This window comes from Protopterus annectens, chromosome 11.part0, assembly GCF_019279795.1.
Source record: "Protopterus annectens isolate FY-2018-M chromosome 11.part0, PAN1.0, whole genome shotgun sequence".
Taxonomy (NCBI): Eukaryota; Metazoa; Chordata; order Ceratodontiformes; family Protopteridae; genus Protopterus; species Protopterus annectens.
Genome location: NC_056745.1, coordinates 1427917077 through 1427934269, shown reverse-complemented (window position 1 = coordinate 1427934269; position 17193 = coordinate 1427917077). Strand labels below are relative to the sequence as shown.

At 39.6% G+C, this 17193-nt stretch overlaps 1 protein-coding gene across 5 annotated transcripts in view; it reads left to right on the top strand.

Moving 5' to 3' along the window:
• Nucleotides 1-17193, top strand: part of CTTNBP2 (cortactin binding protein 2) — a 1390380-nt gene that overhangs the window by 1033262 nt on the left and 339925 nt on the right. For all 5 annotated transcript variants that reach the window (XM_044088722.1, XM_044088723.1, XM_044088724.1 and 2 more), the window contains exons 11-12: nt 830-925; nt 3995-4074. In XM_044088722.1, the coding sequence (XP_043944657.1) occupies nt 830-925; nt 3995-4074 (176 nt within the window). The remainder of the gene's footprint in view (nt 1-829; nt 926-3994; nt 4075-17193) is intronic.

Sequence of the window (17193 nt, the reverse complement as noted above, 5' to 3'; positions counted from 1 at the left end):
CAAAAAGTACATCAAGTATTTAAAAGGAATGTTCTTGAAACACACATTGTCATGGGTAGGTAGTTGGTGAGGTAGGCTATATTCTGCAAGATGGTATACATGACAGGGTATAATTGAAAAATAAGTGGTAACACAGCACCCCCTTCACATTAGAATTAGCTCTGAGCTTACTGCGGCTTGAGTGAAAGAAGCTTTTCCGCTACCCTAAAGTTTGGCTGAAAAAGTCACTTAACTGACCTCTTTACTGGAGTTTAAGTTGACAAGTATCCATATTCCAATAGAGAACAGGATTGGTCTTCTTTAATTAAATTTCTACCTAAATACATTAAAAAATAGAAGACCACAGCACTGCTGGATACTGTCATCCAGAAAGTGTGAAAGGGTCTTGTTTTTTACAGTCTAAATTGCTTAATAGCATATCTATAGCTGTTTTTTGCAAAGTTGGAATTCATGTCCATTATCCATTGTGATAACAGTTTCCTCCTAGCATTTATTTTGAAGTTCCTAATTGTTCACATTTTTACATTTGATATGTTTTCCTTGTGGAATAGAAAACAGTGGACAGATCTACTTTTGGTTTAGTTTACCACAACAAGTTGATGATCACTCCAAAATTGCAAACATATCCGTGCATTTAGTCTTCCAGCATTTGATAATTCAACTGTGTACACATCACCCTGTTTTATATACTGGGTTAATAATTAATTTAGCAGTTTTGGTCAGCACTTAATGCATTAGGTAGTCTATGCAGTCATGAATAATTCTAAAGGTCATTAGATAGATTGGGTAACTCTTGCTATTTCTAACTCCAGTTCTTTTTTCATTTTAGGAAATACTTTATGGTTTCCTGGTACAAACATGGAATTTTCTGTGTGGGATTTGTTGAAGAAAGACAAAGTAGGCTGCATAACCATGTTCTTGTCTGGTAAGTTTAAAACGCACTTGTAAATAATTTTCAAAGTATATTTGCTTGCGGTATGACTTCCATATAAGCCACAGTGCTTCCAGAATTCCAGTGGCTGAAACATGCCATATGGATATTAATTATTAATTCATAAAAGCTTGCGAACTTTTTTCTTGATGTCAGAATAAATTTTATTATTTATACTTTAGTGTTGTCCTGTTCGATTCTCAGCTAAAGCGTCTTCTGTGTGGAGACATGCATGAATGGGTGTACCTTCGTTGAAGGTTGTGCTTCAGGGTTGGCAACTCGGCACATAAAAATCTACTGCCAATCATTAGTGGACCGGAGTTCCGCTGTGGCAACCCGTAACCGGGAAAAGCTGAAAGACACAACATACTTTAGTTATTCCACGAAGATACCAAGTGCCTTGTATCAGTGTCTTTCCCTTGTTGGTTTCATTGTAACTGTAGCAGGTGTCATGTTTCCATCTTCTAACCAGTTAGGTATTTCTTTTTACTGGAAACCAAAATGGTGTTGCCCTTGGGTACTTTATGTTTTGTACATGTAGTGTTGTTATTGTTTTAGGAGCACTTTTTCTCTTCTTTGCTCTTTTTCCAACTCTGCCAGCTGCTGTGGATTTCCTGTTCGATATACTCAGTGTTTCACATAAAATTATAAGGACTCATGCCTGGGATTAGTGGTACATTTGTGAACAGTTGTGCTCTTTAATTACACAGTTGTCCATTTAACCCACGCACAATGCTTGCTGTTTCCCAAATTAGGTGTTGATTGTTAGCTTTGAGAAAGTGACTTAAGTAAACACGTCTGTTTGGTCAAAACTCAAAATGATAGGGACATTTTTGATACATTTCAGTGGAGAGAAGAAAGCCAGGTAGAGTTATTAAAAAATGGTTTCAAAGAATTCACACAAAACAGTGAGCTGGCCTGTGAAATGTCAAGTATGTCATCTCTGTGATGCAGATGGATGAAACACCGAGTGCAGCCCCAGCCATCTGGGTGACAGTGAGTGAGTGAGGTCATCCCATCCATTGAGAAAAGGAGCAGATTGGCCTACTATTGGTTTGTTTCCTGATAGAGACCAGGTTGTGAAGCATCAATGCAAAGAGCCAAGAATCAGTACTCTGGACTGTAAAGCAGTACATAAAACTGTAGTTGGATTCAGGTATATCGACCATATTAAAGACAGGGCTGGGGTGGGGGTGACAGTACTGTAGACCTCACTTCAATGCTGTACCCACTGTCCATCCCTGGGAGGTATACAGAACCTCGTGATTTCTGTGTTTCCTGCCTTCCTGTCCTGGTGGACTCAGACTTGAAGAAGGAGGAGAAAGATGTGGCCAGAAGGGAATGTGTGATAAACTGTCATGGGAATGGGTGGAGAAAAGGACACTTGAAAAAAATGTAACTGCAAATGCTATGATAAGTGTTTTATTTTTAAAAAAAATTGTTTTAGTTCCAGTAAAACAGAACCTAATCCGATAACATACCTCTCACTATGCAAACTACATGGTGGCATGCTTGGATTGTGTGGTGGAGAAGTTAGAGTGGGACTGACTCCCTAGATGAAAGTTTCTATGTCTATGCACCATGACTGTGACTTTTCTACATGTGTAAGGGAAGATGACACTTCAGTAATGGCCACCATTTGTGGCACACAATTGTATTCCTTTCCTCTAAAGCAATTGCCCCAGTATTCAGTCTTTGATTTCAAAATTTACAATTTGATTTTTTTTTAATCTCAATCTACGAACTTGCAGTCATTACTGAAATTTAAAGAATTTTTTGAAATGGTCACTTTCTGTTATTCAGCTAATTAGCAAATCATCCAAGCAGGCTGCCCCTTGAATAAGCACTTTCCATTAGACTTTGAAAAAAATATATTGCTGCTGAACTCACTGAATGGCAATTGTTTATTCAGATAAGCTTTTATGTATGCTAATTGTCATTAAGGAATACTTCTCATTAAGCACTGGGCAAGATTTATTTTGGATAGGTAAGAGATTAGCATAATGATTAAAGGTTCAGGGTTTGATTCTCACATAGGGTAACTGACTACACTTAAAATGGCCCATAAGGACAGTTAGCCTAGTACTAATCTATGAAAGACGTTGCTACCACTCAGGATCAGCTGAGAACATATGTCTCAGTAGTTGCATCTTGATTATGTTCAGGTTTTAATCACCGCAGATGCATGTAACATTATCTGTTTTTGCAAGAGGAACATTTGGAGCTGCTACTTTGCAGCCATGAGGAAAATTATATTGTCTTACTGAACATCTAGCTGCACTGATTAAAATAATTAAAACAAAAACTTTGCACAATTTCCGGTAGTTTGGGCTAAGAATGTATTTTAAACTTTTCTGATCTTTTCACAGGTTTTATCCATAGTTTTCTGTGGCTAAACCTGGTTCCAAATTAACCTGTACATGGATGCATCCATAATGTGTTGAGTAATGTTGCCAAATGTTCCTATTGTTGGAATGTTACTGACCACAAAAACTTATTTATTTATATGTATGTATACCACGACTCCTTGGTTGGTATAAATTCTTTGATTATTTCTGAGCCCAGTTAGTCAGGACTCCTTTCAAATGGGCCATAGACATCCTTGTTGCCCTCTTTTCTTCTTTGTAAATACAAAAATGAAATAAAATAAGTATATTGTACAGTCTGAAGAAACTGATAGGCAGAACTACCATACTGTTTGAAGCAACTGTGTTACTGCACTCAGACCAAGTATTAACCGATTGCAGTGTACACAGACTTGCCTTACACACTCAACTCATGGGCTAATTTTTACAGAACTTACATGCGTAGCCCAACATACCACAATAAGCATGAATGTTTTGTTGTATTTATAGTCTTCATGCTATGGCAGCATGAGACATTCTTTCTATGTGGTGTGATTTGGCATTGACACTGAACGATAATTCCAACGATGATAGGAGTTCAGTGGCTACTCGCTTTACAAGATTGTATTAGTAGGAGTAAGTAAAGTGCACATATACGGATTAATTGTTTGATTTTATTAATTATGGATTAGTAGTGTGTTTTTGTCATTTATTTAAGGTCTGCAAGAAGGCTGTCCGAGTGGTTTGGCTTATGCATCACTGATCCCCCTTCAGACTCTTCAGAACTACCTCCGACTGGTATGCTTCAGATATGTAATTTATTTCTGTCATTACTGGCAGTATGTAAACAATACACACCTATTTATATTTTGCAAGCTTTACTGTACATTACAGTGTTGCGATATGTACTTAATGTTTGTGCTTTAGTTATTAACTGTGAAATTCTGCCAATGTAACCTGTTTTTAACAAGTCCCCTACAACAGGCTGCATTGTTTCATAATGCTGTGTTTTCTTTGTGCTCCTGTGGAGTCCATGTACTGATAGGGAAAAACAGTCTTAGAGTTTTAAAACTTGAATAGTACAGTAGGAGGCAAAAGTGAGCTGCATTTCCCTTGACCGTATTGTGTTCTTATCTTCTCACTGTACTGTCAGACTCACACATCCTCTAGTAACAACAGTGACTGCTTCACTCTCACTAACTTACTTGCCAACACTTTCACACATAAGCTGTGTCAACAGCCAGTCAGGATGCAAGGACTAATTTTTTCCATAAAAGACAGTAAGCTTTCTCTGTCATGGATGTGAATCTGTTCATGTCACTGCCATGAGGAAGTGAAAGAAACAGGAGACAGCTAGAGTCAAGTGACTGTGAGAGTTTTTTTTTTTTTTGTTAATTTGACATCTGTACCTGTTTTGGAAATGCCACCTTCCCTGTTCTTATATTGTACCTGTGATTGAGGGACTTTTCCAGTTCTTATTCGTCAAAGGGGTCCCCTTTGATGTTTTGAGGACCATAACTTTGATCCTTGGAATTGCAAGAACTTTTGTGATTATGAAGAAATCTTTATTAACGTCAAAACTGCTGCATCTCAAACTATTCCCTATTCTCTGAGGTACAGAGATCTTGGAATTAGTCTATATATGCAGCAGGGGGTGGGGATGCAGCCCCCCCCCTTATCACAGGAGGTGCAGGGGGCCAGTCCCCTATGAAAACACAATGTTTAACAGACACTTTCAGAGTTAAATTTTAATTAAATTCTCATAGTTTCAAGACTCGCATTATAAATTGTCAAACACACGATCTGCTGGTGCTGATAAATGCTCTGTGTTTCCTCTTAGTAGCTGTGCAACTGAGCTCTCTATGCTACCTGATCCCATAGCACATACACAGTCTGCTGCACTTATTGTTACCCCCATCTTGTTAATAGCTCAGATCTTTATCCTACTGTGCTGTTTTGTCGTACTAACAAACTTTCACTGTTGGTGGTAAGATGTCTTGCTTTTCTGAAGTGAGTACCTAATGGCTGATGTTCAGAAAAAGGCTCACTGCTAATGGTAATTGTCTACTGCAGGTAGAAAAAATACTGGTACAGTGAGAAAATGCAATTCAGAGACAGCTATGACTGCAATGAGAAAAACTTTATTACCAGCTTATTAACATGTCTCTGAATCACACACTAACCAACAGTAACACCATCAGATCTGACTGCGGTAATGTTCTCCTTATTGGCCCATCCATCACACTGACAAAGGTATCCCCCCTACAGTTACAGATGCTCCAAATATTCACACACACACACACACACACACACACACACACACACACACACACACACACACACACACACCGCATACCTATGCACACAGACACACATTCACAGGCATTCCCCCAGCATACACACACATCCACTACAAACCTCCCTCCAATCAGTAACATTCCTGGATACACTCATTCATTCACCCATGTGCATGCTCCAACACACACACACACACACACACACACACACACACACACACACACACACACACACACACACACACACACACACACACATCCAGTCTCTCAGCATAATTTTCTTGGGTGGCGAAAGCCAGGGTACCTTTTTGGCTAGGCTTGCATAGGCCCTAGGGCCAATAGCCTAGTACCTACCTATGAACCTATAAACTATCCCAGTGTGACCACCAAAGCAGACACACATGTACAAATAGTCATACACCAAAACAGACACACACATTTGTGCAGATTCATAGATTCGTTTATGCCCCTACAGACTTGCGCACACACCTACACACAATAACATGCCTCACCCCCATGTCTTTGCTGAACTTAATTGCACCACTGCTACTGCCATAAGATCAAATGGGTGACCGACACCTTTTGTCCCCATTCACTTTTCCTGCAACATTAAATTCTCTGAATCACTCAGCAACAGGGAAAATCACATGGATAATTAGCATTAACCACTTCCCAAGATTACCACATTATTATATAGCTCTGTCCATGTAAATACCCTCCGCAGTGAGGCAGCCGCTAGCAAGAACCTCAGTGGTCTAACAGTCAGAAAGAATCCGTAGCCTGGTCCTGAATTATTCTCTTCTGCCAGAACTGTACTCAAATGTTTAGTAATATTTCAAGTTAACATTTTTCCTAATTAATTTTCAGCAATTTCAGTCAAAAGTTTCATTAGGCAATCTATGAGACTGTACATCACAAACTGTTGCATTGCACCTGCACCTGCATACTTCTCTTACAGGTAACGATTTTGTAAAGAGATTGCGGAGACATCACACATCATATTAGAATTGCTCCAACTTGAAATAAGACAATGGCAATGCATTTCATCCAGTGTGCACCCAGTCTACACTAGTAACTTATGGAGTAAATGTTTGCAACTGCTACACCTACACATATGCAACTTGTTTTACCAGTAGAGTGAGTATTGGTTTCATAATTTCTGGTTATTTTTATATAAAATTTGCAAAGTGACAATTTCTCTAGATAGTCTTACAAACGTAACAACTACTCCATTTAAAATCCACCAAGAAATGTGTTGATGACTTAAAATGCATGTGTAACCTTTTGAAGAACTATTTTACATCAAAATACTCTAATGAATACACAGTTGTCTTATGAATATTACTTAAATTTTAAGTATTGATTCAGGATAGTGAAAAATGTCTAAAAATGTATGCTGCAAAACTGACCCTTATGCTAATAAAATACAGTACATGCAGAGCAGTGAATGGCAAGTAACTGGAGAACCAGTGTGATGGGATGATACAACATGAGTTAGTAAGTAGACCATCTTGTCATGGTGTAACATGAGTTAGAAAGTAGGCCATCTTCTCATGCAATGACATGAATTAGTAAGTAGGCCATCTTATCATGCTGTGACATGAGTTAGTAAGTAGGCCATCTTGTCATGCTGTGGCATGAGTTAGTAAGTAGGCTATCTTGTCATGCTGTAACATGAGTTAGAAAGTATGCCATCTTGTCATGCTGTAGCATGAGTTAGTAAGTAGGCCATCTTGTCATGCTGTGACATGAGTTAGTAAGTAGGTCATCTTGTTATGCTGTGACATGAGTTAGTAAGTAGGCCATCTTGTCATGCTGTAACATGCGTTAGTAAGTAGGCCATCTTGTCATGCTGTGGCATGAGTTAGTAAGTAGGCCATCCTGTCATGCTGTGGCATGAGTTAGTAAGTAGGCCATCTTGTCATGATGTGACATGAGTTAGTAAGTAGGCCATCTTGTCATGATGTATATAAGTTAGTAAGTAGGCCATCTTGTCATGCTGTGACATGAGTTAGTAAGTAGGCCATCTTGTCATGCTGTAACATGAGTTAGTAAGTAGGCCATCTTGTCATGCTGTGACATGAGTTAGTAAGTAGGCCATCTTGTCATGCTGTAACATGCGTTAGTAAGTAGGCCATCTTGTCATGCTGTGGCATGAGTTAGTAAGTAGGCCATCCTGTCATGCTGTAGCATGAGTTAGTAAGTAGGCCATCTTGTCATGATGTGACATGAGTTAGTAAGTAGGCCATCTTGTCATGATGTATATAAGTTAGTAAGTAGGCCATCTTGTCATGCTGTGACATGAGTTAGTAAGTAGGTCATCTTGTCATGCTGTAACATGAGTTAGTAAGTAGGCCATGTTGTCATGATGTGACATGAGTTAGTAAGTTGGCCATATTGTCATGCTGTAACATAAGTTAGAAAGTAGGTCATCTTGTCATGCTGTAGCATGAATTAGTAAGTAGGCCATCTTGTCATGCTGTGACATGAGTTAGTAAGTAGGCCATCTTGTCATGCTGTAACATGAGATAGTAAGTAGGCCATCTTGTCATGCTGTAACATGAGTTAGAAAGTAGGCCATCTTGTCATGCAATGACATGAGTTAGTATGTAGGCCATCTTGTCATGCTGTGGCATGAGTTAGTGTGTAGTCCATCTTGTCATGCTGTAATATGAGTTAGTAAGTAGGCCATCTTGTCATGCTGTACATAAGTTAGTAAGTAGGCCATCTTGTCATGCTGTGACATGAGGTAGTAAGTAGGCCATCTTGTCATGCTGTAACATGAATTAGTAAGTAGGCCATCTTGTCATGCTGTGGCATGAGTTAGTATGTAGTCCATCTTGGCATGCTGTAACATGAGTTAGTAAGTAGGCCATCTTGTCATGCTGTGACATAAGTTAGTAATTAGGCCATCTTGTCATGCTGTGACATGAGTTAGTAAGTAGACCATCTTGTCATGCTGTAACATGAGTTAGTAAGTAGGCCATCTTGTCATGCTGTGACATGAGTTAGTAAGTAGGCCATCTTGTCATGCTGTAACATGAGTTAGTAATAGGCCATCTTGTCATGCTGTAACATGAGTTAGTATGTAGGCCATCTTGTCATGCTGTGACATGAGTTACTAAGTAGGCCATCTTGGCATGCTGTAACATGAGTTAGTAAGTAGGCCATCTTGTCATGCTGTGACATGAGTTAGTAAGTAGGCAATATTGTGATGCTGTGACATGAGTTAGTAAGTAGGCCATCTTGTCATGCTGTGACATGAGTTAGTAAGTAGGCCATCTTGTCATGCTGTAACGTGCATTAGTAAGTAGGCCATCTTGTCATGCTGTGGCATGAGTTAGCAAGTAGGCCATCTTGTCATGCTGTAACATGAGTTAGTAAGTAGGCCATATTGTGATGCTGTGACATGAGTTAGTAAGTAGGCCATCTTGTCATGCCGTAACATGAGTTAGTAAGTAGGCCATCTTGTCATGCTGTGACATAAGTTAGTAAGTAGGCCTTCTTGTCATGCTGTGACATGAGTTAGTAAGTAGGCTCTTATCATGCTGTGACATGAGTTAGTAAGTAGGCCATCTTGTCATGCTGTAACATGCGTTAGTAAGTAGGCCATCTTGTCATGCTGTGGCATGAGTTAGCAAGTAGGCCATCTTATCATTCTGTGACATGAGTTAGTAAGTAGGCCATCTTGTCATGATGTGACATGAGTTAGTAAGTAGGCCATCTTGTCATGCTGTAACATGAGTTAGAAAGTAGGCCATCTTGTCATGCAATGACATGAATTAGTAAGTATGCCATCTTGTCATGCTGTGGCATGAGTTAGTATGTAGTCCATCTTGTCATGCTGTAACATGAGTTAGTAAGTAGGCCATCTTGTCATGCTGTACATAAGTTAGTAAGTAGGCCATCTTGTCATGTTGTGACATGAGTTAGTAAGAAGGCCATCTTGTCATACTGTAACATGAGTTAGTAAGTAGGCCATCTTGTCATGCTGTGGCATGAGTTAGTATGTAGTCCATCTTGTCATGCTGTAACATGAGTTAGTAAGTAGGCCATCTTGTCATGCTGTGACATAAGTTAGTAAGTAGGCCATCTTGTCCTGCTGTAACATGAGTTAGTATGTATGCTATCTTGTCATGCTGTGGCATGAGTTAGTAAATTGGCCATCTTGTCATGCTATGGCATGAGTTAGTATGTAGGCCATCTTGTCATGCTGTGGAATGAGTTAGTTAGTATACCATCTTATGATGCTGTGACATGAGTTATAAGTAGGCCATCTTGTCATTATGTGACATGAGTTAGTAAGTAGGCCATCTTGTCATGCTGTAACATGAGTTAGAAAGTAGGCCATCTTGTCATGCTGTAGCATGAGTTAGTAAGTAGGCCATCTTGTCATGCTGTGACATGAGTTAGTAAGTAGGCCATCTTGTCATGCTGTGACATGAGTTAGTAAGTAGGCTATCTTGTCATGCTGTGACATAAGTTAGTAAGTAGGCCATCTCGTCATGCAATGACATGAGTTAGTAAGTAGGCCTTCTTGTCATGATGTGACGAGTTAGTAAGTAGGCCATCTTGTCATGCTGTAACATGAGTTAGAAAGTAGGCCATCTTGTCATGCAATGACATGAGTTAGTAAGTAGGCCATCTTGTCATGCTGTGGCATGAGTTAGTATGTAGTCCATCTTGTCATGCTGTAACATGAGTTAGTAAGTAGGCCATCTTGTCATGCTGTATATAAGTTAGTAAGTAGGTCACCTTTTCATGCCGTGACATGAGTTAGTAAGTAGGCCATCTTGTCATGCTGTAACAAGAGTTATTAAGTTGACCATCTTGTCATGCTGTGACATAAGTTATTAAGTAGGCATTCTTGTCATGCTGTGGCATGAGTTAGTAAGTAGGCCATCTTGTCATGCTTTGACATGAGTTAGTAAGTAGGCCATCTTGTCATGCTGTAACATGAGTTAGAAAGTAGGCCATCTTGTCATGCAATGACATGTGTTAGTAAGTAGGCCATCTTGTCATGCTGTGGCATGAGTTAGTATGTAGTCCATCTTGTCATGCTGTAACATGAGTTAGTAAGTAGGCCATCTTGTCATGCTGTATATAAGTTAGTAAGTAGGTCACCTTTTCATGCCGTGACATGAGTTAGTAATAGGCCATCTTGTCATGCTGTAACAAGAGTTATTAAGTTGACCATCTTGTCATGCTGTGGCATGAGTTAGTATGTAGTCCATCTTGTCATGCTGTAACATGAGTTAGTAAGTAGGCCATCTTGTCATGCTGTGACATAAGTTAGTAAGTAGGCCATCTTGTCATGCTGTGACATGAGCTAGTAAGTAGGCCGTCTTGTCATGCTGTAACATGAGTTAGTAAGTTGGCCATCTTGTCATGCTGTGACATTAGGTAGTAAGTAGGCCATCTTGTCATGCTGTAACATGAGTTAGTAAGTCGGCCATCTTGTCATACTGTGGCATGAGTTAGTAAGTAGGCCATCTTGTCATGCTATGGCATGAGTTATGTAAGTAGGCCATCTTGTCATGATGTGACATGAGTTAGTAAGTAGGCCATCTTGTCATGCTGTAACATGAGTTAGAAAGTAGGCCATCTTGTCATGCAATGACATGAGTTAGTAAGTAGGCCATCTTGTCATGCTGAGGCATGCGTTAGTATAAAGTCCATCTTGTCATGCTGTAACATGAGTTAGTAAGTAGGCCATCTTGTCATGCTGTACATAAGTTAGTACGTAGGCCATCTTGTCATGCTGTGGCATGAGTTAGTAAGTAGGCCATCTTGTCATGCTGTGACATAAGTTAGTAAGTAGGCCATCTTGTCATGATGTGACATGAGTTAGTAAGTAGGCCATCTTGTCATTCTGTAACATGAGTTAGAAAGTAGGCCATCTTGTCATGCAATGACATGAGTTAGTAAGTAGGCCATCTTGTCATGCTGTAACATGAGTTAGTAAGTAGGCCATCTTGTCATGCTATGACATGAGTTAGTAAGTAGGCCATCTTGTCATGATGTGACATGAGTTAGTAAGTAGGCCATCTTGTCATTCTGTAACGTGAGTTAGAAAGTAGGCCATCTTGTCATGCAATGACATGAGTTAGTAAGTAGGCCATCTTGTCATGCTGTAACATGAGTTAGAAAGTAGGCCATCTTGTCATGCAATGACATGAGTTAGTAAGTAGGCCATCTTGTCATGCTGTGGCATGAGTTAGTATGTAGTCCATCTTGTCATGCTGTGACATGAGTTAGTAAGTAGGCCATCTTTTCATGCTGTAACATGAGTTAGTAAGTAGGCCATCTTGTCATGCTGTGACATGAGTTAGTAATTAGGCCATCTTGTCATGCTATAACATGAGTTAGTAATTAGGCCATCTTGTCATGCTGTGGCATGAGTTAGTAAGTAGGTCATCTTGTCATGCTGTGACATGAGTTAGTATGTAGTCCATCTTGTCATGCTGTGACATGAGTTAGTATGTAGCCCATCTTGTCATTCTGTGACATGAGTTAGTATATAGGCCATCTTGTCATACTGTAACATGAGTTAGTATGTAGGCCATCTTGTCATATCTTAACATGAGTTAATAAGTAGGCTATCTTGTCATGCAGTGACATGAGTTAGTAAATAGGCCATCTTGTCATAGCCCACTAAAGTGTTTTTGCTATAACTGGAGCCACAAGTAAACAGTGTGTGGACTGTAAGCTCAGGGTACAAGCTAGTACCAGATTATTTATAAAGCAGTGAAGTTAACCTCTGTATAACTTTATGAATATGGTAATGCCCATCTTGAATCTTCACGTTATTGGCTCAGTATGTATTCCAGGAAAGGATGTAGATTGGCATTTGAATATCATCTCTCATGGCTCCTAATAGTATATCAGGTTGCCTAGTTATCAATGACAAATATGGTCTATGTGCACCTCCTACGTAACCTCTTTAATCTAAGCTTCTCCACTGCTTACATTCCTGAAGCCTGGAAAGCAGTCTTTATAAACCCATTACAGAAGGGTGGCTCAACCATGGACCCTAGTAACTACAGACCTATTATTCTAATTAGCCTCATATGTAAAGCTGTGGAGATTGTTATCTCAAGACCTCATTAATCCGGATAATGAAAATCTCTTAACCCTGGACCATCACCAATTATGCTTTGTCAAAGAAAGACCCCACCTGTTTAACCTCATTAATTTCTTTAATAAAGTAACCAAAGCAGTGGATAGTGGTTATGCTGTACGTGCAGTACATCTGGACCTGTCCAAGGCCTTTGACACTGCTCCCCATGCAAAAATATTGACAGACTTGTACATCTGAATATAAATCCTTATGTTGTGTGATGGATAGCTAACTGGCTGTCTGACAAAACTTATGTGGTTAGAGTCGCAGGTGCCACTTCTAAAAGCAAAAAAAGTTGCCAGTCATGTACAACAGGGCTCAACATTGGGCCCTCTCTAATTTGGTATCTGTTTCCCAGATCATCAGACCAACTTGTCTTGTGGTTATCTAATTTGTAGACAACTGTGAATTGGGTCCTATTTGATCCTTCACTCACTCACAATTGCTCCAGTATGGGTTAGACTATATTAATAACTGGTGCAAGGACAATGGCCTCAAATTAAATGTGAAAAAGGTAGCATATTTTATTTTGGGAAACAAAACATTTTTGCATACCCTATAGGTGACACAACCCTCTACTCAGACACGGTCATAAATTATCTAGAACTTGTGTTGATAATGCCTTATTGTTTGACCATCATGCCTTTCAAGTAGTTCAGAAAGCCTCCTATGTAGCTTATCTAATTTCCAAAGGCATCTGCACCAGATCCAGAGGAGTCTTAATTCCCCTTTACTCATATCTCATGAGAACCATTATGGAATGTAATGCACCTTTTGGCATATATTTGTTTAAACATATCACTCAGTTTGCAAGACCTTAGATATTCATAACTAAAAAGATCTGTGACATAAAAACATGTTAGATGTCAGGACAGACTGGGAGCATTCAGTCTTTTCTCAGTATCTTACAGACTTCTCCATGGCGGTATATACCTAGCCTTTCAAGCCATGAAAGATCCAACCTTCTTTGACTGCCTGTTCCTTCACAGAACAAATGGTACCTTGAATACCTGATTAAAGGACCTAAACCTTCATTAACTGATAAATAGGGCATGTTGTGTGATATATTCATTTTCCAATGTAGCCCTCACTTCTGGAACAAACTTTCACTACATGTCAAATGGAATAGCACCCTTACCATCTTGAAGGTAAAGCTAGATAATTGGTTGGACAGCCTTAATGTCTCCCCGGTCTATCTTTTCTTGCCCTCCTTCCGGCTTGAAGAACTTTTTAAACTGTTTTTTTTTTTGTCAGGGATTGGGATAGTATGTAGGCTGATCGCCTAGTACTTACCAATGATTGTATGAACCCATGAATTTTGAAACCATAAAAGGAGTAGTTACACTGAATCCATAAGTGACATGATGTGTGATTCTTCTGCTAATTTCTGATCCTGTGTGATCCAGCAAGTAAATAGACTTATTCTTAGGAAAAGAAGTCATATTTTATGGTTATTACATAAGTGTTATTATTACATTGTGTCTTTGTGGACTTAGAGAAAGCATATGACAGGGTGCCTAGAGAGGAGTTGTGGTATTGTATGAGGAAGTCGGGAGTTTCAGAGAAGTATGTAAGAGTGGTACAGGATATGTACAAGGGTAGTGTGTCATTGGTAAGGACTGCGGTGGGAGTGACAGATACATTTAAGGTGGAGGTGGGATTACATCAAGGATCAGCTCTGAGCCCTTTCTTATTTGCAGTGGTGATGGACAGGTTGACAGATGAGATTAGACAGGAGGCCCCATGGACTATGATGTTTGCAGATGACATTGTGATATGTAGTGAGAGTAGGGACCAGGTTGAGGAGACCCTGGAGAGGTGGAGATATGCTTTAGAGAGGAGAGGAATGAAGATCAGCAGGGCTAAAACAGAATATATGTGTGAAAATGAGAGGGCGGGTAGAGGAATGGTGAGGATGCAGGGCATAGAGTTGGTAAAGGTGGATGTGTTTAAGTACTTGGGATCAACAGTTCAAAGTAATGATGAGTGTGGAAGAGAGGTGAAGAAGAGAGTACGGGCAGGATGGAATGGGTGGAGAAGAGTGTCAGGAGTGATTTGTGACAGATGGGTACCAATAAGAGTGAAAGGGAAGGTCTGCAAGAGGGTAGTGAGACCAGCTATGTTATATGGGTTGGAGACGGTAGCATTGTCGAAAAGGCAGGAGTCAGAGCTGGATGTGGCAGAGTTAAAGATGTTAAGATTTGCACTGGGTGTGACTAGGATGGACAGGATTAGGAATCAGTACATTAGAGGGTCAGCTCAGGTTGGACAGTTTGGCGACAAAGCAAGAGAGGCAAGATTGCGTTGGTTTGGACATGTGCTGAGGAGGGATGCTGGGTATATTGGGAAAAGGATGCTAATGATGGAGCTGCCAGGTAAGAGGAAAAGAGGAATTCCTAAGATGAGGTTTATGGATGTGGTGGGAGAGGACATGCAGGCGGTTGGTGTGAAAGAGCAAGATGCAGAGGACAGGAAGAAATGGAAACAGATAATCCGCTGTGGCGACCCCTAATGGGAACAGCCAAAAGAAGAAGAAGACATAAGTGTTATTATACTGCCTTTATATTAATCATTTATATGCATATTTGTCATCATTCAGTTTGAACTGCATGCGCATTAGCAAAACGTTTCATTATTTTTTAGTTTATACATTGTGATAGCTTCAGACCCACGTAATTCTGCTTCTCTTCTTATAGAAAATAATACATTCCCTTCAACAATATCTTCTAATAATCTTCAGATTGCACAATTCGAAGTAAAAACTGTGGTTTACAAAAGAACTTCATCTGTTTTCAAACAAGGGCACATCCAGGGAAAATGGAAAATTGGCAGAAGCCCTGAAAGCAAAAGCCATTTAACTCTTCATAATTTAATGATGAGAGGTATAAGATTCTACTGAGCGTTATGTCTTCAAAGCCAGCAAACTTATACTTATCATAAATCTAAGCACTTCTGGAACCTAGTTAACAATACTATTGATAGGGGTAATAATTTAGAAAATAGTGCAGGCAGTGCCATAAATACAATCTCTGGTAATCCTACATTTTCTGACTTCCTTCACAAATTTATTAACCTTTCCCCACATCCTGATATATACTATCACATTTTTGTAAACCTCAACAGTGTGCTCTTCTCTTTTATTTCCCTTCTATATAAAAGAACATACTAAAACTCATAGATTCTATACCTAAAGTTGTCCAACCAGGTCCTGATGGGCTATTACCCTGGCTTCTCTCTTTGTGCCATGAATTTGTACTTCGTTTGCTATATTACACATGCAGTCTTCGCTTCTGTAATAACGTGATGCTTCTGATCTGGAAGCAAGTAACTGTTATAATCCCCTCTTTCTAAGACATCCAAACAGTTCTCAGCACAGGACTTCAGACCCATTTTTATAATTCCTGTATTAGTTAAACTCCTTGAAAAATAAGTTTGCATTCAGCTTTCCACCTACCTGCAAAAATATTACCTGCTATCTATGAACTAGAAATACTGCGGTGGTGGTGCTGTGGTAGCGTTGTCGCCTCACAGTTAGACATTGCCCGTTTGATTCTCAGTTAGAGCGTCTTCTGTGTGGCGACATGCGTGAATGGGTGTTCCTTCGTTAAAGGTTGTGTGTTAGGCCCGGCAAGCCAGTATGTAAAAATCTACTGCCAGTCATTAGCGGACCAGAATTCCGCTGTGGCGACCCCTAACTGGGATAAGCCAAAAGACACAAATCTATGAACTAGCACAGTTTTTGTTAGCTCGTAGTGCCAGGTCTGCTTTATGTGCTTTGACATATGATATACTAATCAACATATATAAAGAAAAGCTAATAGGAAGATCTTTATTAATCTAACCAAAGACCTCGATCTTGTAGGCCATAATGTCCAGTTAGAGTGTATACTGCCACCTGTAAGGCCTTTAACTGGTTTCGTGACTTTCTGTTACAAAGAATTTTCAAAGTCAAAACAGGCTTGTTCACTTCCTGTGTGCCAGTCTGTCACTCTCTCTCATCACCTTTTACTGTCAAATCAGAACTAGAAAATTATCTTAATCTCCTCTCTAGCTGGCTTAATAAATGAACCTTCTTTGCAACTTCCACAAACCAAACCAGTGATGTTTTGGTATGAACAAAACCACAGTATATTTCCCCATACTGGAAAGTCCTACCTAATGTCCAGTTCCATACTGCACTGAAGCTAATTTTACCTACCTACAAGACCAATTAGAATATGACCTTCCTTTAATTTCATCTGTATCCAAAAACATTTTATCTGCCCTGCAAATATCATCATGTCAAATTAGTCAATTCATTACCAGGTCCCCTAAAGCGGAACACCATTGCCCACTCTAAGGAAAGCAAAATGGCTGCCCCATTAAACAATGATCACAATTACTTCTTGGGTCACTTCTGTTCAAGATGTTTATCCAGGATTCATTCTGTGCTCTTGCTGGTCATCTTACAATCAGACTGTACAACTAAAGTCTTCAATCTATTTATTTGCCTGGGCTGTT